Source organism: Lolium rigidum, chromosome 6, assembly GCF_022539505.1.
Source record: "Lolium rigidum isolate FL_2022 chromosome 6, APGP_CSIRO_Lrig_0.1, whole genome shotgun sequence".
NCBI classification, from domain to species: domain Eukaryota; kingdom Viridiplantae; phylum Streptophyta; class Magnoliopsida; order Poales; family Poaceae; genus Lolium; species Lolium rigidum.
The window spans coordinates 88940882-88957316 of record NC_061513.1 but is presented as its reverse complement, the minus strand read 5'-3'; the positions used below and the strand labels follow the sequence as shown (position 1 = coordinate 88957316).

At 45.2% G+C, this 16435-nt stretch overlaps 3 protein-coding genes across 4 annotated transcripts in view; 1 reads left to right on the top strand and 2 right to left on the bottom strand.

The window, feature by feature from the left end:
- The first annotated feature begins 1775 nt into the window (after positions 1 to 1775).
- On the top strand, positions 1776 to 5099 carry LOC124666401 (vacuolar protein sorting-associated protein 36-like). Its single transcript, XM_047203734.1, has 8 exons — positions 1776 to 2438; positions 2598 to 2789; positions 3593 to 3686; positions 3774 to 3831; positions 4006 to 4075; positions 4380 to 4515; positions 4598 to 4682; positions 4799 to 5099. Exons 1-8 carry the CDS (start codon positions 1803 to 1805, stop codon positions 4854 to 4856), a joined length of 1329 nt encoding a protein of 442 aa, XP_047059690.1. The 5' UTR covers positions 1776 to 1802; the 3' UTR covers positions 4857 to 5099.
- A 441-nt stretch (positions 5100 to 5540) lies between these two features.
- LOC124666403 (ADP-ribosylation factor 1-like) lies at positions 5541 to 8435 on the bottom strand. Of its 2 annotated transcripts, XM_047203738.1 has the most exons (7): positions 8309 to 8435; positions 7708 to 7863; positions 7274 to 7344; positions 6973 to 7092; positions 6628 to 6746; positions 6147 to 6228; positions 5541 to 5834 (listed from the first exon to the last, which is right to left on the bottom strand). In XM_047203738.1, the coding sequence occupies exons 2-7, from the start codon at positions 7853 to 7855 to the stop codon at positions 5829 to 5831; spliced, it is 546 nt and encodes a 181-aa protein (XP_047059694.1). In that variant the 5' UTR covers positions 7856 to 7863; positions 8309 to 8435; the 3' UTR covers positions 5541 to 5828. The 2 variants fall into 2 exon arrangements, with proteins under 2 accessions (XP_047059694.1, XP_047059693.1); XM_047203737.1 differs by lacking the exon at positions 5541 to 5834 and having other exon boundaries at positions 6138 to 6228.
- The window catches only part of LOC124666404 (ADP-ribosylation factor 1-like), a 43125-nt gene continuing 32230 nt past the window's right edge, over positions 5541 to 16435 (bottom strand). Inside the window, exon 7 of the mRNA XM_047203741.1 lies at positions 5541 to 5834. Coding sequence (XP_047059697.1) covers positions 5829 to 5834 — 6 coding nt within the window. The 3' untranslated portion in view covers positions 5541 to 5828. The remainder of the gene's footprint in view (positions 5835 to 16435) is intronic.

Sequence of the window (16435 nt, the reverse complement as noted above, 5' to 3'; positions counted from 1 at the left end):
GCACCTTTTACAAGAACATTCAAAGTAAAACTTGGGGCTCATCGATCCAAATACACGAAGGTTCTAAAATAATAGCTAGCTCATGTACGTGCTATTTTATTGGCTTCCTTATTACAATATTCAACTTGCGCTCTTTTTTCGATAAAGAGAATATAGTAATATCGAGAGATACCAATTACACTCAGCTTCTGCAACAACGCAATACCCTAATGGTAATACGGATGCACACAACAAACAGTAAAAAAACTATGAAATAAAAAGTCCCACTACGGTATTCTAGCCGTAGCAGCAACACTACATTTACCACCAAGACAACACCTGAATTCCAGGCTCTCAAAAGCGTCGCATCCAAGAAGGAAACAGTGCACAAGCGTCATGTCGTCCGATCAAAAGACGTTAGATTTTCACCCCAAAGATAATCCCCGCTCTCAAAATAATGCCTTCAAAAAAACCATTGTCAGGCACAACCAATTAAAGCCACACCTTGAAATTTCACCCTGAAAGGTAAGACTCTAAACTTCACCTGTGCTGCCGCCTCCACTTGCATACTGCTGGTGCGAACCCAGAATACCAAACAAGTCCCTTAACATCGCAGAGACTCGAACCTCCATTGCTAGTCCTCCAATCTAGCCTTCATGATATTCTCCGCATCTGATTTCACCATGGACCAGAATGTCATCTAGTGGCAACATATAGCAGAGCTTCACGCCGCTCCCTCTAGAACCAAATGGTCGGAATAAAAGCATGGGTGCGTACGACCAAATACCACCCGATCCAGCAAACTCCAGGCATAACATGCACTGTTACATTCGCTGACGGAGCCTTCCGGAACTCAACACCCTAGCCCAAATTCAATAGGACATGCAACAAACAAGTCTTCGTCTTGGCGCCATAGAAACCCTAGGACCGCCGCCTTTATTCAGGCCGAGCCCCCACGCAATCGACCATTCCCGCCACCTGCCACACCGAAAAGCCGGCAGAACGAACGACCCTGAAATGCGGGAGCCAGCAGGCTACACAGCAGCCCCCGACAGCCATGAAACCGTAGCCCGCCAAGCCCATCTAGGCCCAGATCAGGCCCAGGCCACACCGCCGCCGGTAGTAACTCGAGGCCGCCGGCGGCATTAACCACCAAGGTCCGCCGCTGCCGTAGCGCCGCCTCCGCATCCCTCCACCAGCCAAACCACCCCACGCCCCACCGTGCCGCCAGAGGATGGCGGGCATAGGTGGGGGACCTAGACCCACGGTGTGCCATCACCGTCCGACGAGACAACCGCCGTCAGGCTGGGAACGCTGCCCCGACCTCTGCCCACGACCATGCTGTCGACACCGCACCAACGGACATTCAACTTGAACTCTACCAAAATCACAACATAAGATAGAACAGTCATCACAAATTGTTGCCGCTGACATCAAGAAAAGCCCCTTGCGTCATTATCTCTGCCATCTGAATACTGAATACAATCAGTTTGGACTATAATGTTACAAGTTTACATTTTCTCTCTCTCTCTCTCTCTCTCTTTCACTCATTAAATATACTAAGTGGCATTGCTAAAGATATCACAACTGTACATTCCTTTAGCCAGGTCACCAAATTTTGCCAAACAAAACAGATCGTGCTTGGATTTTTTCCCTTTTTTCAGAACAGCATCAGGTAACACTAGAACTGTAGAGGATCCGAACCCCAGCATCAGTGCTTTGGATGATTGTACGTCGCGCGAGTTAGCGAGGTCCAAATAAAACCAACTTCGCTAAAACACACGGCGACGGGAAAACCTCCAAAGTCCAAACACTCCAGAGTCATGTCCGTCGCCGCAGCCGACTGGCTCCCGTCGGCGACCGTCACGGCGTCTGGCCGTCCGGTGCTGTCCGCCGGCGAGATCGAGCGGCATCTCCTCCCGCTCGCCGATCTCGAGCCGGAGGAGAACCCCCGCCTCGCGCCCCTCCGCGGCTGCCTCCTCGCGCTCACCTCCCACCGGCTCATCTTCCTCCACGAGCCCTCCCTCTCGGCGCGCGCCCTCCCGCTCGCGTCCATCGTCCACCCGTACCCTCCCCACCGCAAGAACAGCCACAACCCCCTCCGCTCCATCTTCTCCTCGTCCTCCTCCTCGTCGCATCACCCGCGCATCCGCCTCCAGATCTCCCTGCCCCCGTCGCGATCGGAGGTCGTCGCCGTCGTCGTCACCTGCAAGGCCGACGTGGATGTGTTCTACGGGAGGCTGGTCGAGGCCATCCGCGCGAGGGCCTGGGAGGCGGCCGCCGCGGCTGTTCCCGCGAGCGGCGGCGCCTCGGTGGCGGAGGGAGCCCCGGCGCGGGAGGATCTTGCGATCAGGATGCCAGTGGTTGGGGTGTCGGGGATACTGCGGAAAGAGCAGGAGACGTGGGAGAGTGCGGGGCAGAACTTGCAGGACGCCTTCCAGGATCTCAACGCCCTCATGGTTCGTTCTTCTTTCATGCTTCCTGCTTAAGATGATGCCGTCATCATTCAGTAGTGTTTGTAACGGACAGCAAACATCTGAGATTGGATTTGGATCACCTCGCTCTAAATGGCAATGAATTTGGTCCTAATTTCGTGAACATCCTTCCTTCCTATACAGAGCAAAGCCAAGGAAATGATGGAGTTAGCAGAGAAAATGAGGCAGAAGCTATTGACGAACCAATCAAATTCCGGTGATGAAGAGATGGGTTCTAAGCAAGACATGCAGGATTTATTGTTGAGCGTCGGCATCGTGTCTCCCGTGACAAAAGAAACTGCTGGCGCTTTGTACCATCAGCAGCTTTCACGACAGGTAATTTGTGCTCGCTCATGGTTTTTGAGCACTTCTGGTTGAAACTCTCACTTAGTGTGTAGGTGAATTGCGATGAGAATAATAATGCGTAATTTATAAAATCACATGCCAATTACCAAATGTTTAGCAAGGTACCAAATAATGTAAGCACAGCAGTAATTTCTAGTATAAATTGCCTGTGCTTGACGGAAGCAGTCGTTTTCATTTCCCTTCCATCCAATGGGAACCTCTACCCATACTGAATAGTACTTGATGGTCATTTGTATGTTCTGTGTTTTCATGCTGCTTATACACAAAGCTTATCAAATTTGGAACCCTGTAAGGCCTTGTTTACCTAGTTGGGTAATACCTTTCAGTTAGTTTAGGCCATAGGATGTTGCAATACTAGAGATGCAAATGGGATCCCGCTAAAATCTCACTTATGGTTCATTTTGGTATTGCTAGTGCAAATTTTGGGTCTGAAATTCGCACTAGAAATACCAAATTGAACTTTAAGTGGGGTTTTGATGGGATCCCACTTGACACCTATGCAACACCTTTCACTTCCCATTGAGCTAGTGTAAATATCCCACTGAGAAAAATAAACCTGCCCTGTGTTTGAGGGGGTCAGGGGCTACTTCCCACCATTCAAGATACAAGAAAGACCTCTCACACTCTTTCTTGCATGTTCAGTTGGCAGGAATGAGGAATCGTTCCCTCTACTCTGAAAACACTTTATTTTCTTGTTCCGATTTGGTTCAATTACGCTACATAATACTAAGAATTGCACTTACTGACGCTTCTTTCATCCGGTTCCTGATCAGCTGGCTGACTTTGTAAGAGTGCCTGTTGAGAGAGCAGGTGGTATGATGGCACTAGTCGATGTCTACTGTCTCTTCAACCGTGCTAGGGGAACAGGTATGTGCTTTTGCTGATGAATATATCTAGAAGAAATTCCCTTGTGAATCGTGTTCTGAAATTGCTTTTTTTGTTTGTTTGTTCTAGAGTTGATCTCACCAGAGGATCTTTTGCAAGCTTGCTCCCTTTGGGATAAATTTGATGTGTATGTATATCGTTTTCTTGATAATTGCTGAAGCCTTTTATTATCAGAATATACAAATCCAAGATGACGTAAAAATAAGAGTAACGTTATGCCTTTTATTTTCAGCTGGTTCATCGCCAGCCATTAATTATGGTTTTGATGTTTTGCTTATAGATGTTGATTTGTAATAAGCAGCCCAGTAATGCTCCGGAAATTTGATAGTGGAGTGAAGGTGATCCAGACCAAGACGCATAGTGATGAGGAGGTAACCCTTGGCAATAATAAGTCCAGATTTCATTTTGTATCCATATCGAGTAGCGCTGCACGACATAGCAGGAGTGTGCTAGCAGCCACACAAAAAATTGACTTAATTTTGTCTCGATCTGGCAAATCTGATTCCTAGTGAGATTATAGTTTTAATCAAAAGTATGAAATAAATGACTATTTCTGGTTCATTCCTTTTTGTTAGTGGGGGGTATCCACATGTTTCGATGCTTTAATCAACAACTGCCTTGTGCTACCATCTTTAGTGATAGCACAGTCATACTGATGACCCACCATAAACACAGGTATTTGCAAGAATCTCATCGCTCGCCCAAAAGCCGGATGCTCTTCAGAAGGGAATAAGCCCGACCGACGCTGCATTTACACTGGGGATTGCACCAGCTTTAGCGAAGGAGCATCTTCTTAATGCAGAAAACAAAGGTCTTCTGTGATTACTCCTTTCAAGTAAGACATGTATTTAGTCCCAGACTGAAAAAACTAACTAATATCATTTGTTTCTCAGGTCTCCTCTGCAGGGACGTCAGTTCAGATGGATTCCGCTTCTACATCAATTTGTTTAATGAGATCGATCCCCAGAATATTTATTTGTGAGTACATCTCTCCCATGTCTCCCTCGAGTTTCAAGGAATTTATATGTTTGATTTTGCCATGATATTACTTTTCTTCGGAGCATATGTTAAAATATTGACTGTATTCTTTTCAGGACAAAAACTCATGGAGTTTACCATACTTGGATCTCAGTGGCAACGGCAGCACATTGACACCATTTTTGATTGATGAATGAATGTGTCGTATCTTTTCATCATTCGGTTGATAAATGAATGTGTTGTATATGAGAGACAAGTTGAGGATTTTAGACTAATTTGGCAAGTTTTTATTCAGCCAAACAAGATTTTCAACACAGGATGTAATGGAGGCAATGTTTTTCTTTGAACCATCATTATGTACTGCCAATCGAGTTAATATATCCTGATATACCAGCTAATGTGCAGACTGATTTTCTATTTTGGCTGGTATCATTGGATTCTGATTGTGCAAATGCTTTTACGGTTTTACCTAAAAATTATGACAAAGATACTTCACCTATGCTACGGAATAAAAAAAGGTGGAACATAGTTTACTCAAGTTATATGCAGGATTAATCCCCAATGGTGGTTTCATTGGTTATGAACTATGTATAGCAGGAGACTGGGAGTTGGGACGTGACAGGAGGCACCTGAATAGGTGGATTCGGGACAGGAATCTTGGATCAAAGTAGCAAAGATGATCAGTCCAAATGCTTTACCCATTAGTGATTACTTGAGTGGATTTCCAGAAATATACAATCAGCTGGAACAAAAGCATAGAAGAAACCAGATCCAAAGTAGCACGAGATCATATACAGAACTAGTGAAAATAGCGCTCACATCATATGCTAACAATTTGCTCCATCCACAGTAATGAACTAATCGAATATTTGGCACCACGCCTCAATTTTACTATATCTCAAAAACATAGGTGTACATACACATGGTTGACACAGTAAACCTTGTAAAACTGAACAGAAACGCTGATAATACCCACACGAAGAAACAACCTGATACTAGCCCACTCAGAGGAGAGCTTCTGTCAAATAAGCATACATACTATCTGTTGTAGAGTGTATATATTTATATATCACAATATGAAAAATGGTAGCAGTGAGTTCTTCAGACAGCCAGAGCCTTTGTTCCTGGAAGCGTTGTGGAGACACTTCAAGCCTGTGCAAACAAATGAAAAGAAGATGCCATCAGTCGCTTATCATACTGGCGTGTGATGCTAAAGAATCTTGTCAAGGTAGCATAGAACAAGAGTAGTTCTGTGATATTGTTGAACTTCGTTCTGTGCCTAATGCCCCAATTTAATCACTGAGGCCCCAAAATTGCATTCGGCAGATGTAATGAATAACAGGTGAAGTGTGTCGTGTGTTAGTTGGTTCTGTTTATTCAACGGCTAAGGCCCATATCATTTTAGCATTCAGCAGAGCACAAAATATATGTTGAATGAAAAGTGACCACTTGAGGTTAACGTACCTTGTTGGCGATGTTGTTGGAGAGCCAGTCAAGTCCCTCATACAATCCTTCGCCAGATGTAGCACAAGTGCTCTGAATGTACCTGCACCCCAGGAAATAATTTATATTAGGCACCAGCATATCTGCACCCCAGGAAATAATTTATATTAGGCACCAGCATGTCAGACCTTACTAATCCAAAAGGAAGACAGTGACACTAACAATTATCTTAGAGAGGATAAGTAGTGTAGCACCCAGAGGGGTTTGAAAATTCAGCTCAAGACACATTTGATAATTAAACAATAATAAAGTGTCAACTATACTTATGCAACATTCATTATCCCCAGCCTATACGATTCCTGAAATAAGGATCCTTCCTAACTATGACATTAAAGGTCAGTGTAGAAAATCCTGCAATATTGCAGAACACCAGGGGGGGTGCACCTTTGAAAAAGCTATTAGAAGGTAAAGAGCTTCTGAAATAACGTGTTAATTTCCTTACCAGTGCCGCTGGCGAAGGGAGTGCAGACCAAGCTTGTCAGTGATTTCAGCAGCATTCATGGCATTAGGAAGATCTTGTTTGTTTGCAAATACAAGCAACACAGCATCACGCAGCTCATCCTATATTACAGAAAGTTATCCCAAATATTAGATATTAGTTAACAGATACTGGAAACAAAAAGCTAAATGTTCTATCAGCAGGTTCTTCATAAATAAAGACTAGCTGAATAGAAGACATCTAATGCTGCATAACACTTGAGCTATCAACGCGACTTTATGATTTATTGAATGAAAACTTCATTGCAGTGCTGGAAGGTGGAAAACTGCAACAACGTGACAGCATTACCTCATTGAGCATCCTGTGGAGCTCGTCTCTGGCCTCAACAACACGCTCCCTGTCATTGCTGTCAACGACAAAGATGAGTCCCTGCGTATTCTGGAAGTAGTGCCTCCACAGGGGCCTGATCTGTTTTGATATAGCAAACAATGCAAGAATAAGTTCAACGCACAAGTTTTATGTTCATGACTACAGAAGTAATATGGTTCTTTAAAACATCAATGGCAGGAGGAAAAGCAACATGTTAACAAAGGGGTCACATGTTTTCTCCATCTGACATAACAAGTAAATCATGAATACACTATCTTACCTTGTCTTGGCCCCCCACATCCCAAACAGTGAAGCTGATGTTCTTGTATTCGACAGTCTCAACGTTAAATCCTGCAAATTTTCAAAATAAAGTTATTTACATATGGAAGGTGAAACGCAGCTGTTCTTGAAACGCAGTTTTCTCTAAAAAAAAAGGTGAAACGCAGCTGGCTGTGTAACTGACTGACTTCTATTTGCTTTACTTTTAAGTTCTAACAGAAGTGAGATCCAAATCCTACATCACTCACCGCAGGTACAGGAAACAAGTTAACTTCAACTATAACATTACAGTAGCAGTGCTCTATTCGAATGATATGATTTTATTTTACATTTGTGCAAACAAATGTGCTCTGTAGCACCTTCCTACAGTTCAGACTTGCTACAATTTAGGACAGCGTTGCAAACCAGGAGCAGGGGAATGCAGAGAGCACTTACCGATGGTCGGGATGGTGGTGACGATCTCTCCGAGCTTGAGCTTGTAGAGGATGGTGGTCTTACCAGCGGCATCGAGACCAACCATGAGAATCCTCATCTCCTTCTTGGCGAAGAGGCGGCTGAACAGCTTGCCGAACGAGAGCCCCATCTCTCCTCCTGCTCCATAAACAAAAGAGCAAAAATGAGAAGGCTTAGCCAGGCAGCCCCAGAGATCTGCGCAGGCCTACTTTGATCCGCACGCGTCTCTCCACAAACAACTGGGGCACGGCACGCGCAATTCAGAGGGAATGGGGCGAGATCCGCGAAATCTCAGCCGCGCGCCTCGCGGATCTACCTACATGCTACATAGCGGAATCGAATCGGATTCGCGAGGCAGAAAGCGAAAGGCGCGGACAGATTCCCCAGTGCTGGCGTGGAAGCGACGCTGTACAGCGCGGTGGCGAAGACGATCACGAGCAGGATCGCGTGATCCACCCAAAAAAAAAAAGCACGCCGCCGGATCGATCGAATCGGCGGGGGCCGATCAGATCCGCGGGGTGCGCGGTGGAACTGGAGACCGACGAGGGCAGTTAGGGGAGAAGCTAGAGGCAGTGGTGCTCACCGAGATGGCGACGCCGGCCTCGAGCTCGCTCCGCTCCGATGCGGGCTCCTCTTCTGATCTCGGCGGAGACGGTGGGTGTCGGAGCTTGGAACCGCACGGATGGCCGTCGTGCAGTGCGGTGCAGAACCAGGCGGCCCCCTAGACGGCTATATAGATGGGCGCGAGGCCCATTCCCTCTCACGTGGCCTTTACACCGCGCCCAGTCGGCCCGACGCCGAACATGGACACTGGGGCCTGTTTGGTTGCCAACAAGCGTGGAGAGGAAAAAGTGTGTTTGGTATTTGGTTGGTTGTCCACGAAAGAAATACTGTATTTCCTTTATCTGTGTGGAGCAACGCTCGATTTGACCGTTTCCAGCATGCAGAATCATTTCACGATCGCTAGAGCCAAACTATGTTGCGGTGATGCGAGGGAGAGATGGCAGGAGCCCGCACACCGGAAAAAATACGCACCTCCCGCCGATACTCCCCCTATTTACACCGCTCCGCCTCCTCGCCCAAAGGTGCGCCACCATTTTCGCCCTTTCGAGATCCCCGTCCAAAGCTATTCGTCGGCGACCACCTTAAGGGATGTTGGACCTCCGATGCATCTGCTCTTCCTCTGCAGCGGCTGCTCTTCCTCCGCCGCCTGGCTGACATGTCGTTGTCTTCCTCCGTTGGGTCCGACTGCCAGATCTGTGTGAGTACCTTCCAACCCTGGCTTAGATCTACACCGAAGCTGTTGCTGTTTAGGGATAGAGAGTTCTTGGTTCGATCTACCTATTTTGCTTACTTGGTGCTTCGATATGTAAGACCTAAAGTAGTTTACCTTTGTTTCTTGCTTTGATCTGCACTTTTTGTGTACTTTTGCTACAATTATGCTTTGATCTGTAAGGGCTTGCTATGATATGTAAGAGAGTAGCTTTGCACTTGCTTCGATCTCTAACCGTAGAGTAGTTCTTCTTAGTTCTTGCTTCGATCTGTAAGCGTCTAGTGCCCGTTATTTCGTCGAACACATGTGTATGCGTTCTTATAATCCAAGTCGTCCATGTATAAGTGTGATAGTTGGTATTGTGTTATGGTCAATCTATGTGCGCACAACGTGTTTGGAACTTCACTTTGCTACCATGTTTGCTTGCTTCCCATTGTTGCTTAACGTTCTCCTGAGAGCTTCTATGTGTGAAAGATCTAGCTTGCTTACCATTGTCCTTGCACTTTGACCCCCGTTGATTTCTCGCCCATGTCCGTGATGCATGTTGTGCCACTCCGGTACATCCCGGTGCCTGATAACTAATAAGTATTGCCCAATTAGGAAGAGGCCCAACATGATATAGCATATCGCTCTGTCCACCTTCGTGTTGAACAGGGTATGGAGTTGGTCACGGAAGAGAAGGCCAGAGTATCGTTGTTCAGAAACCATGACCTAAAAGCGATTGTTGCGGGTATTCTGAAGTACACTAGCCACGAGGTTTGTGTCGCTCAGGTCTACAACCATCTAAGGCACTCGAGAGAAAGGAGGGTTCATGTATGCAAGCTGAAGAAGATGGAGGGGGTGCGTTGGGTGGAGAAGACGCGAGCTGTCATGATGGATGATGATGCAACTTTGCCTACACCAAGGTTAGCGCACTTTCTCTTGCACTTCATTCAGTAAGTCAAATATGATGCATATTGTTAGCTTGCATATGAGGAAGAACTAAGTAACTTGATCATCGTAGAATCGCCCTAGGGACGCGAAGATCCTCAAAAAGACCATAGAGAGCTATGCTTAGATGAAGAGGATCTACACCGGCCCTGTTCCACCCGCTCCGCTCACTCCAGCCGCAGTTCATAGTGCTCTGAGCCACCTCATGGATCATAAGGCACATGCGACCAAGTATCTGGCGATGACCCCTGATGTTAGGATGGCCTGGTTCAACGCCTTCCTTACGAAGTATTACCTGTGAGGAGCCGGAGCATTGGATGCTTGTTGTTCTTGTCTTCTGTTGCTGATGATGAACACTGTATCCATGATGTACATTTTGGGAGTATCTAGGGTTGATATGCACTAATGGCACTTCTATATATTTTGCGAGGTGGTATTTGCATAACCCCTCTATTGATGAAATTAAGTTGCATCATGAGCTACCGCTCGTCCCCTCGTGGTGCAACTCCACTGCTAGAACTAATATTCGTATGCTAGCCTTGCTGATTATGTGATCTATGTGATCTATGGTTGTTGTCCTGTTATTTCCTATTTCGTCGAACACCTTGTGGGCATCTTCGGTGAACTGGGTAAGCTCACCAAGAAGTGTAGGAGGAGATCGTATTCCGCAAGCTGGATGTAACCAAACAGACGTGCATTTGCTCAAACACGATTTGTGGACAACCAAACGCTAGATACTTTGCTTCACAACTGATGCGGAGTAGGAATTGTTGACAACCAAACAACTTGCACAACGTGTATTAGAGGTTGCATTTACCCCGACGCCATCCACGGAGCCATGTTCTATAGATGCGAGCAAAAGTTGTGAGCAACCAATCAGGCCCTAGCAGCATGTTTGGTTCGTGGGACTTAGAGGAAGGGAATGGGAGTTTATGGTATGGTCACTTTTAATCCCTTGATTGATTGGATCAAATGGGAATTAATGAGGGAAGTGGAAAGGGGATTCACGTGTTAAACTCCCACAAATCTCTTACTTGGGGGACCGGATAATTGAGACGAGGATAGGGAATAGGAGTTAAACTCTGAATCCCCTTATCTGCTCTTTCCAACACGCTGTAGGGAGTAGGACTGTAGGGATGGCAAAGAAATAGGTTTGGTGAATTTTGATCCCCGTTATCTAAAATAATGATGAGGATTAAAAGATCTTCCCATTCCCGTTTCCCGCTATCCTCTATTATACTTTTATACATATAAATTGACATATTTTTATATGAAATATGTTGTAATAGTGTAGTATATTTCAATAGACTTTAGTGTATATGATGCTATTTTTTTATTTTATCGCTTATGTATTATAAAGTTTCTTATTTATATATGTAAAACATGTAAGATTACTAAAATTATGAGATGATAATTTGAATCTAGAACCCGATGAAAATGGGGATGAGAAAAAAGTTTCCCAGATTATTAAATGGGGATGGGATAAGAAGGCACTCCTTGGTTGGGAGCAGACCCATTGCCATCCCTATTGGATAGCTTCCTTCATCGTGTGCTTCCATTGTACGCGGGGGCTCATCGGTTCGATTCCACTCATACGACTCGATATTTGTTTACAGCAACATATAGGGTTTGATTTTTTTCTCTGAAACTCATACGATTTCATCTAAAATAGTTATATCGCTTCTATTTTTTTATTAGAACCATGATTAAATATGCATTCATATTGCATGCACTTCATATTTGTTTCTCGGATAATACGGGGTAATTCCCGGCCTTACCCAACAACTACTACCTTTCACTTTAGGTCTTCAAATAAACCTTACCCAACAACTACTACCTTTCACTTTAGATCTTCAAATAAACAAAGGTGTCACTAAAGGATGGTGTGTGAGATAAAGTAGAGATTGGAGTTCTTCTAAAGTACGGGATTTTGGAAGAAAGTCATGGAAATCTCTCTAGCTCCCATGATGATCTTCTAGTCTCCCATGAGAAGCTAAAGTTAGCTAATGAGGCTATCATGTCAAAGGTAACATCGTGTGAGCCTCATGTGGACACTAGCACTATTTCTGAAAATTCAATATTACCATGTGACATAGACATCCCCAATGGGCCTGCCGAAAATGGTACCCAGGGTTTATTGGAAGCCCACGACTCGAAGAATAAAGAGATTCGGAAGCCCAAGTTATTATTAAGGAAAGCTAGAGTTGTATTAGAAATACTACTTGTAATCTTGCGGGACGGGTTGGAAACCCTCCCGGACTCTGTAACTTGTGTATTACGAATCTCTCGGCTCCGCCTCCTATATAAGGGGGAGTCGAGGGACAAAGAGAGGATCGATTCATTGTTTCACGCAACCCTAGTTTTCATAATCGTCGAGTACTTTTCGGCTGAAACCTTCGAGATCTACTTGCCCTCTACTTTCAACTAAACCCTAGTCTACAATACGTAGGCATTGATAAGTTAATCCCTTGTCAATTAGCGCCGTCTGTGGGAATTAGAGGTGTCAAGGATCTGATCTCGATGGCACGTTCAAGTTCGTCGACTTCGTCAACTGCAAGCAACGCGATGGATAGAGGTAAACAGATCGAAACTGGTCTAGTTGATTTTGTACCTCACCCGCCCTCCCGTTTGGATGCATATACGTATCTGGAGGAGCCCATGGAGATGATGTTCGGAAGGTTCCACTTTCGCGTCGAGAAAGAAGGAGCATATCGTCTCGAAATTCCGATCTCGTCGGGATTATCAACGAACGATCCCGATTTTTCAAGCTCAGCATCATCAATCGAGTCAGGCGACGAGGAGACTTCGTAACCACGCTTCATCAGCACCAGGGCAAGTGAAAAACTCGCCAAGATCTTCAGCGACATGTCCTTTGAGTCATCCGCGGACTCTGATATAAGCGATGACTCAAGCAACATCGGCGGCTTCAACTTCATCGATAGATCCACTACTGTTGGAAAGGTCTTCACCAATCTCTTTGATGGTGTCACCAAACCCAGCAAATTTCAAAATCCAAAATATCATCAGATCTATGCCATCGGAGAACCAAGTCGTGATCAGGAGGAGACATCAGAGGCTTTCGACGATTTGGGAAATCCATACGTCGATCCCGCTGATCTTAGGCGCGGTCTAGGCACTAAATATGTTGGGTCTACGCCGCGTTTAAGGGTTCAACTTCCACAAGAAGCGTGGGATAGAGCCGCAAGAGCTATGGATGGTACAGAACCAATGACTACAACTGCTACGTCGGAAGAGTTGCAAGCGTATCAATATAGACTCGCTCGCGTCGGAAGAGAATTGGAAAAACGGACAGCTGCTCTGAACAAAAGGCAGGAGGCGGCTTCTGCGTCAATCAGGCGAAGGGCGGATTTAAGTCGACAATCTGGCACTTCGGGAGATAGTCACAGAGCAGCTTGAAATAGAGCAAGATCTCGGCTGCAAGATATACCTGAGGCAGATAGGGAGAATCTGGTCCAAAACCTCGACATGTCCTTTATGTCGATAGACACGAGGGGAAACATTATCCCTAAGACTCTAGAAGCTGGGTACATGGCGACGCAGGCTTTCATCCTCGCATCCAAGCCACCTCCTGGAGATCCACGAGAAGCATTGTACAATATGGCCATGGCAGGAGCTGGAGTCATGGGGACGGCGTTTTTAAATTCGCATCCCGAAGGATCAGCAAGACAAAATAGCCCACGACCTACTGCAGCAGCACCAGGTCCCGAGAGAACAAGCGGAGCAAGAGACGCAGCAATACAAGCACGAGTGGATAGAACACGACAAAATAGAAGGGAACATCGGCATTCCCCAGAAATAGATGATGAGTACATGTGTGGGTTACCATGCTTTACACAAAGGGTTCGGAAAACTCGAGTTCCTTCAGGGTTCAAGCTACCCGATAATTTAAAAAAAATCGATGGCCTGCAAGATCCCGAGGATTGGTTAATTGACTATCTCGAGACAGTGAAGCTAATAGGCGGAACCAGAGCAACAACTATGCAGAGTATTCAAGTGCACCTGAGCGGAGCCGCAAGATCTTGGATAAAGAAGCTTCCTCCAGGTTCTATCGACAGCTGGGATAGTTTTGAGGATGTGTTCGCCAAAAATTTCCGATCTACCTGCAAAAGCCTGCATCACTAGAAGAGTTGAGATCATGTCGACAAAAGCATGATGAATCAATGAGAAAGTACATCCAGAGGTGGAACATCATTAAAAACTAGGCAGAGAACATATCTGACGAGAGAGTGATGTCTACGAACGCTTCTATTCCTGTAGACAGTGTTGGGCCTCCAAGAGCATAGGTTTGTAGAATAGCAGCAAGTTTCCCCTTAAGTGAATCACCCAAGGTTTATCGAACTCAGGGAGGTAGAGGTCAAAGATATCCCTCTCAAGCAACCCTGCAATCACGATACAAGAAGTCTCTTGTGTCCCCAACACACCTAATACACTTGTCAGATGTATAGGTGCACTAGTTCGGCGAAGAGATAGTGAAATACAAGTAATATGGATGAATATGAGTGGTAATAGCAATCTGAATAAAATATGGCAGCAAGCAAACATGTAGCAGAACAGTAAACAAACGGAGATTCGATATTTGGAAACAAGGCCTAGGGATCCTACTTTCACTAGTGGACACTCTCAACATTGCAATCATAATTGAATATAAATATAAGCACTTCATCATACTACTCTCTTTATTGGATAGAGAACTCAAATTCATTGGGCAAGTGTGCAAAAGCACACCTCAAAGGTGTATTCCCAAGTACTAATAAACACCCCACACCGTCGCCGTGAGAATTCATAGGAGGTACTAACACACCACAATTCATAAGGGAGTTACACACGGTGCACACACTATCATCATTACACCGAGGTCACAGTAACTCCAAAGTTCACATAATTAAGCACTTGAATAGCATATGACATCTAGATTACAAAGCTCATCATATGGATCTCAATCATGTAAGGCAGTTCATGAGATCATTGTATTGAAGTACATGGGAGAGAGAGATTAACCACATAGCTACCGGTAGAGCCCTTAGCCTCGGGGGAGAACTACTCCCTCCTCATTATGGGAGACAGCGATGGCGATGAAGATGGCGGGTGTCGATGGAGATGACTCCGGGGGCAATTCCCCGTCCCGACAGGGTGCCGGAACAGAGACTTCTGTCCCCCGAAACGGAGTTTCGCGATGGCGGCGGCGTCACAGTAACTTTTCTGGAGTTTCGTCAATCGGTATCGAAGTTTTAGGTCACGGAGGCTTAAATAGGCGAAGAGGCGGAGTCGAAAGGGACCTGGGGGGCCCACACACTAGGGGGGCGTGCCCCCCCTCTGGCCGCGCCGCCATGTCGTGTGGGGCCTCCCTGGCTCCCCTCTGGCCCCTCTTCGGTGCTCTGGAAGCTTCCGGGAAAAATAAGATATTGGGTGTTGATTTCGTCGAATTCCGAGAATATCACCCGAACAGCCTTTCTGGAACCAAAAACAACAAAAAACAGGAACTGGTACTTCGGCATCTTGTTAATAGGTCAGTTCCGGAAAACGCATAAAAACATTATAAAGTGTGAGCAAAACATGTAGGTATTGTCATAAAACAAGCATGGAACATCAGAAATTATGGATACGTTGGAGACGTATCAGCATCCCCAAGCTTATTTCCTACTCGCCCTCGAGTAGGTAAACGATAAAAAGAATAATTTCTGTAGTGACATGCTACTTACATAATCTTGATCATACTATTGTGAAGCATATGAGATGAATGAAGTGATTCAAAGCAATGGTAAAGATAATGATTAAACAACTGAACCATATAGCAAAGACTTTTCATGAATAGTACTTTCAAGACAAGCATCAATAAGTCTTGCATAAGAGTTAACTCATAAAGCAATAAATTCTTAGTAGAAAGTTTTGAAGCAACACAAAGGATGATTAAGTTTCAGCAATTGCTTTCAACTTGTAACATGTATATCTCATGGATAGTTGTCATCATAAAGCAATATAACAAGTGCAATAGGTAAACATGTAAGAATCAATGCACACAGTTGACACAAGTGTTTGCTTCTAAGATAGAAAGAAGTAGGTAAACCGACTCAACATAAAAGTAAAAGAATGGCCCTTCGCAGAGGTAGCGAGGGATAAAATCATGTGCTAGAGCTTTTCAAGTTTTGAAATCATAAAGAGAGCATAGAAGTAAAGTTTTGAGAGGTGTTTGTTGTTGTCAACGAATGGTAGTGGGCACTCTAACTCCCTTGCCAAGCAGACTTTCAAAGAGCGGCTCCCACGAAGGACGTTATCTCTACCACCAAGGTAGATCATCCCTCTTCTCTTTTGTTTACACATGTACTTTAGTGTAGTTTATTTTTATTTTTGGGTGACACTCCTTCCAACCTTTGCTTTCACAAGCCATGGCTAACCGAATCCTCGGGTGCCTTCCAACAATCACATACCATGAAGGAGTGTCTATTTATTTTAGTTTTATTTAGGTGACACTCCTCCCCACCTTTGCTT

Coding starts and splice junctions, on each gene's coding strand:
- LOC124666403 (XM_047203737.1), bottom strand. CDS start 7,855: ATGGGGCTCTCGTTCGGCAAGCTGTTCAGCCGCCTCTTCGCCAAGAAG. Junction 7,345..7,707: donor CACCACCATCCCGACCATCG/GTAAGTGCTCTC, acceptor GAAAATTTGCAG/GATTTAACGTTGAGACTGTC. Junction 7,093..7,273: donor ATGTGGGGGGCCAAGACAAG/GTAAGATAGTGT, acceptor ATATCAAAACAG/ATCAGGCCCCTGTGGAGGCA.
- LOC124666401 (XM_047203734.1), top strand. CDS start 1,803: ATGTCCGTCGCCGCAGCCGACTGGCTCCCGTCGGCGACCGTCACGGCG. Junction 3,687..3,773: donor CAACCGTGCTAGGGGAACAG/GTATGTGCTTTT, acceptor TGTTTGTTCTAG/AGTTGATCTCACCAGAGGAT. Junction 4,076..4,379: donor AGACGCATAGTGATGAGGAG/GTAACCCTTGGC, acceptor CCATAAACACAG/GTATTTGCAAGAATCTCATC.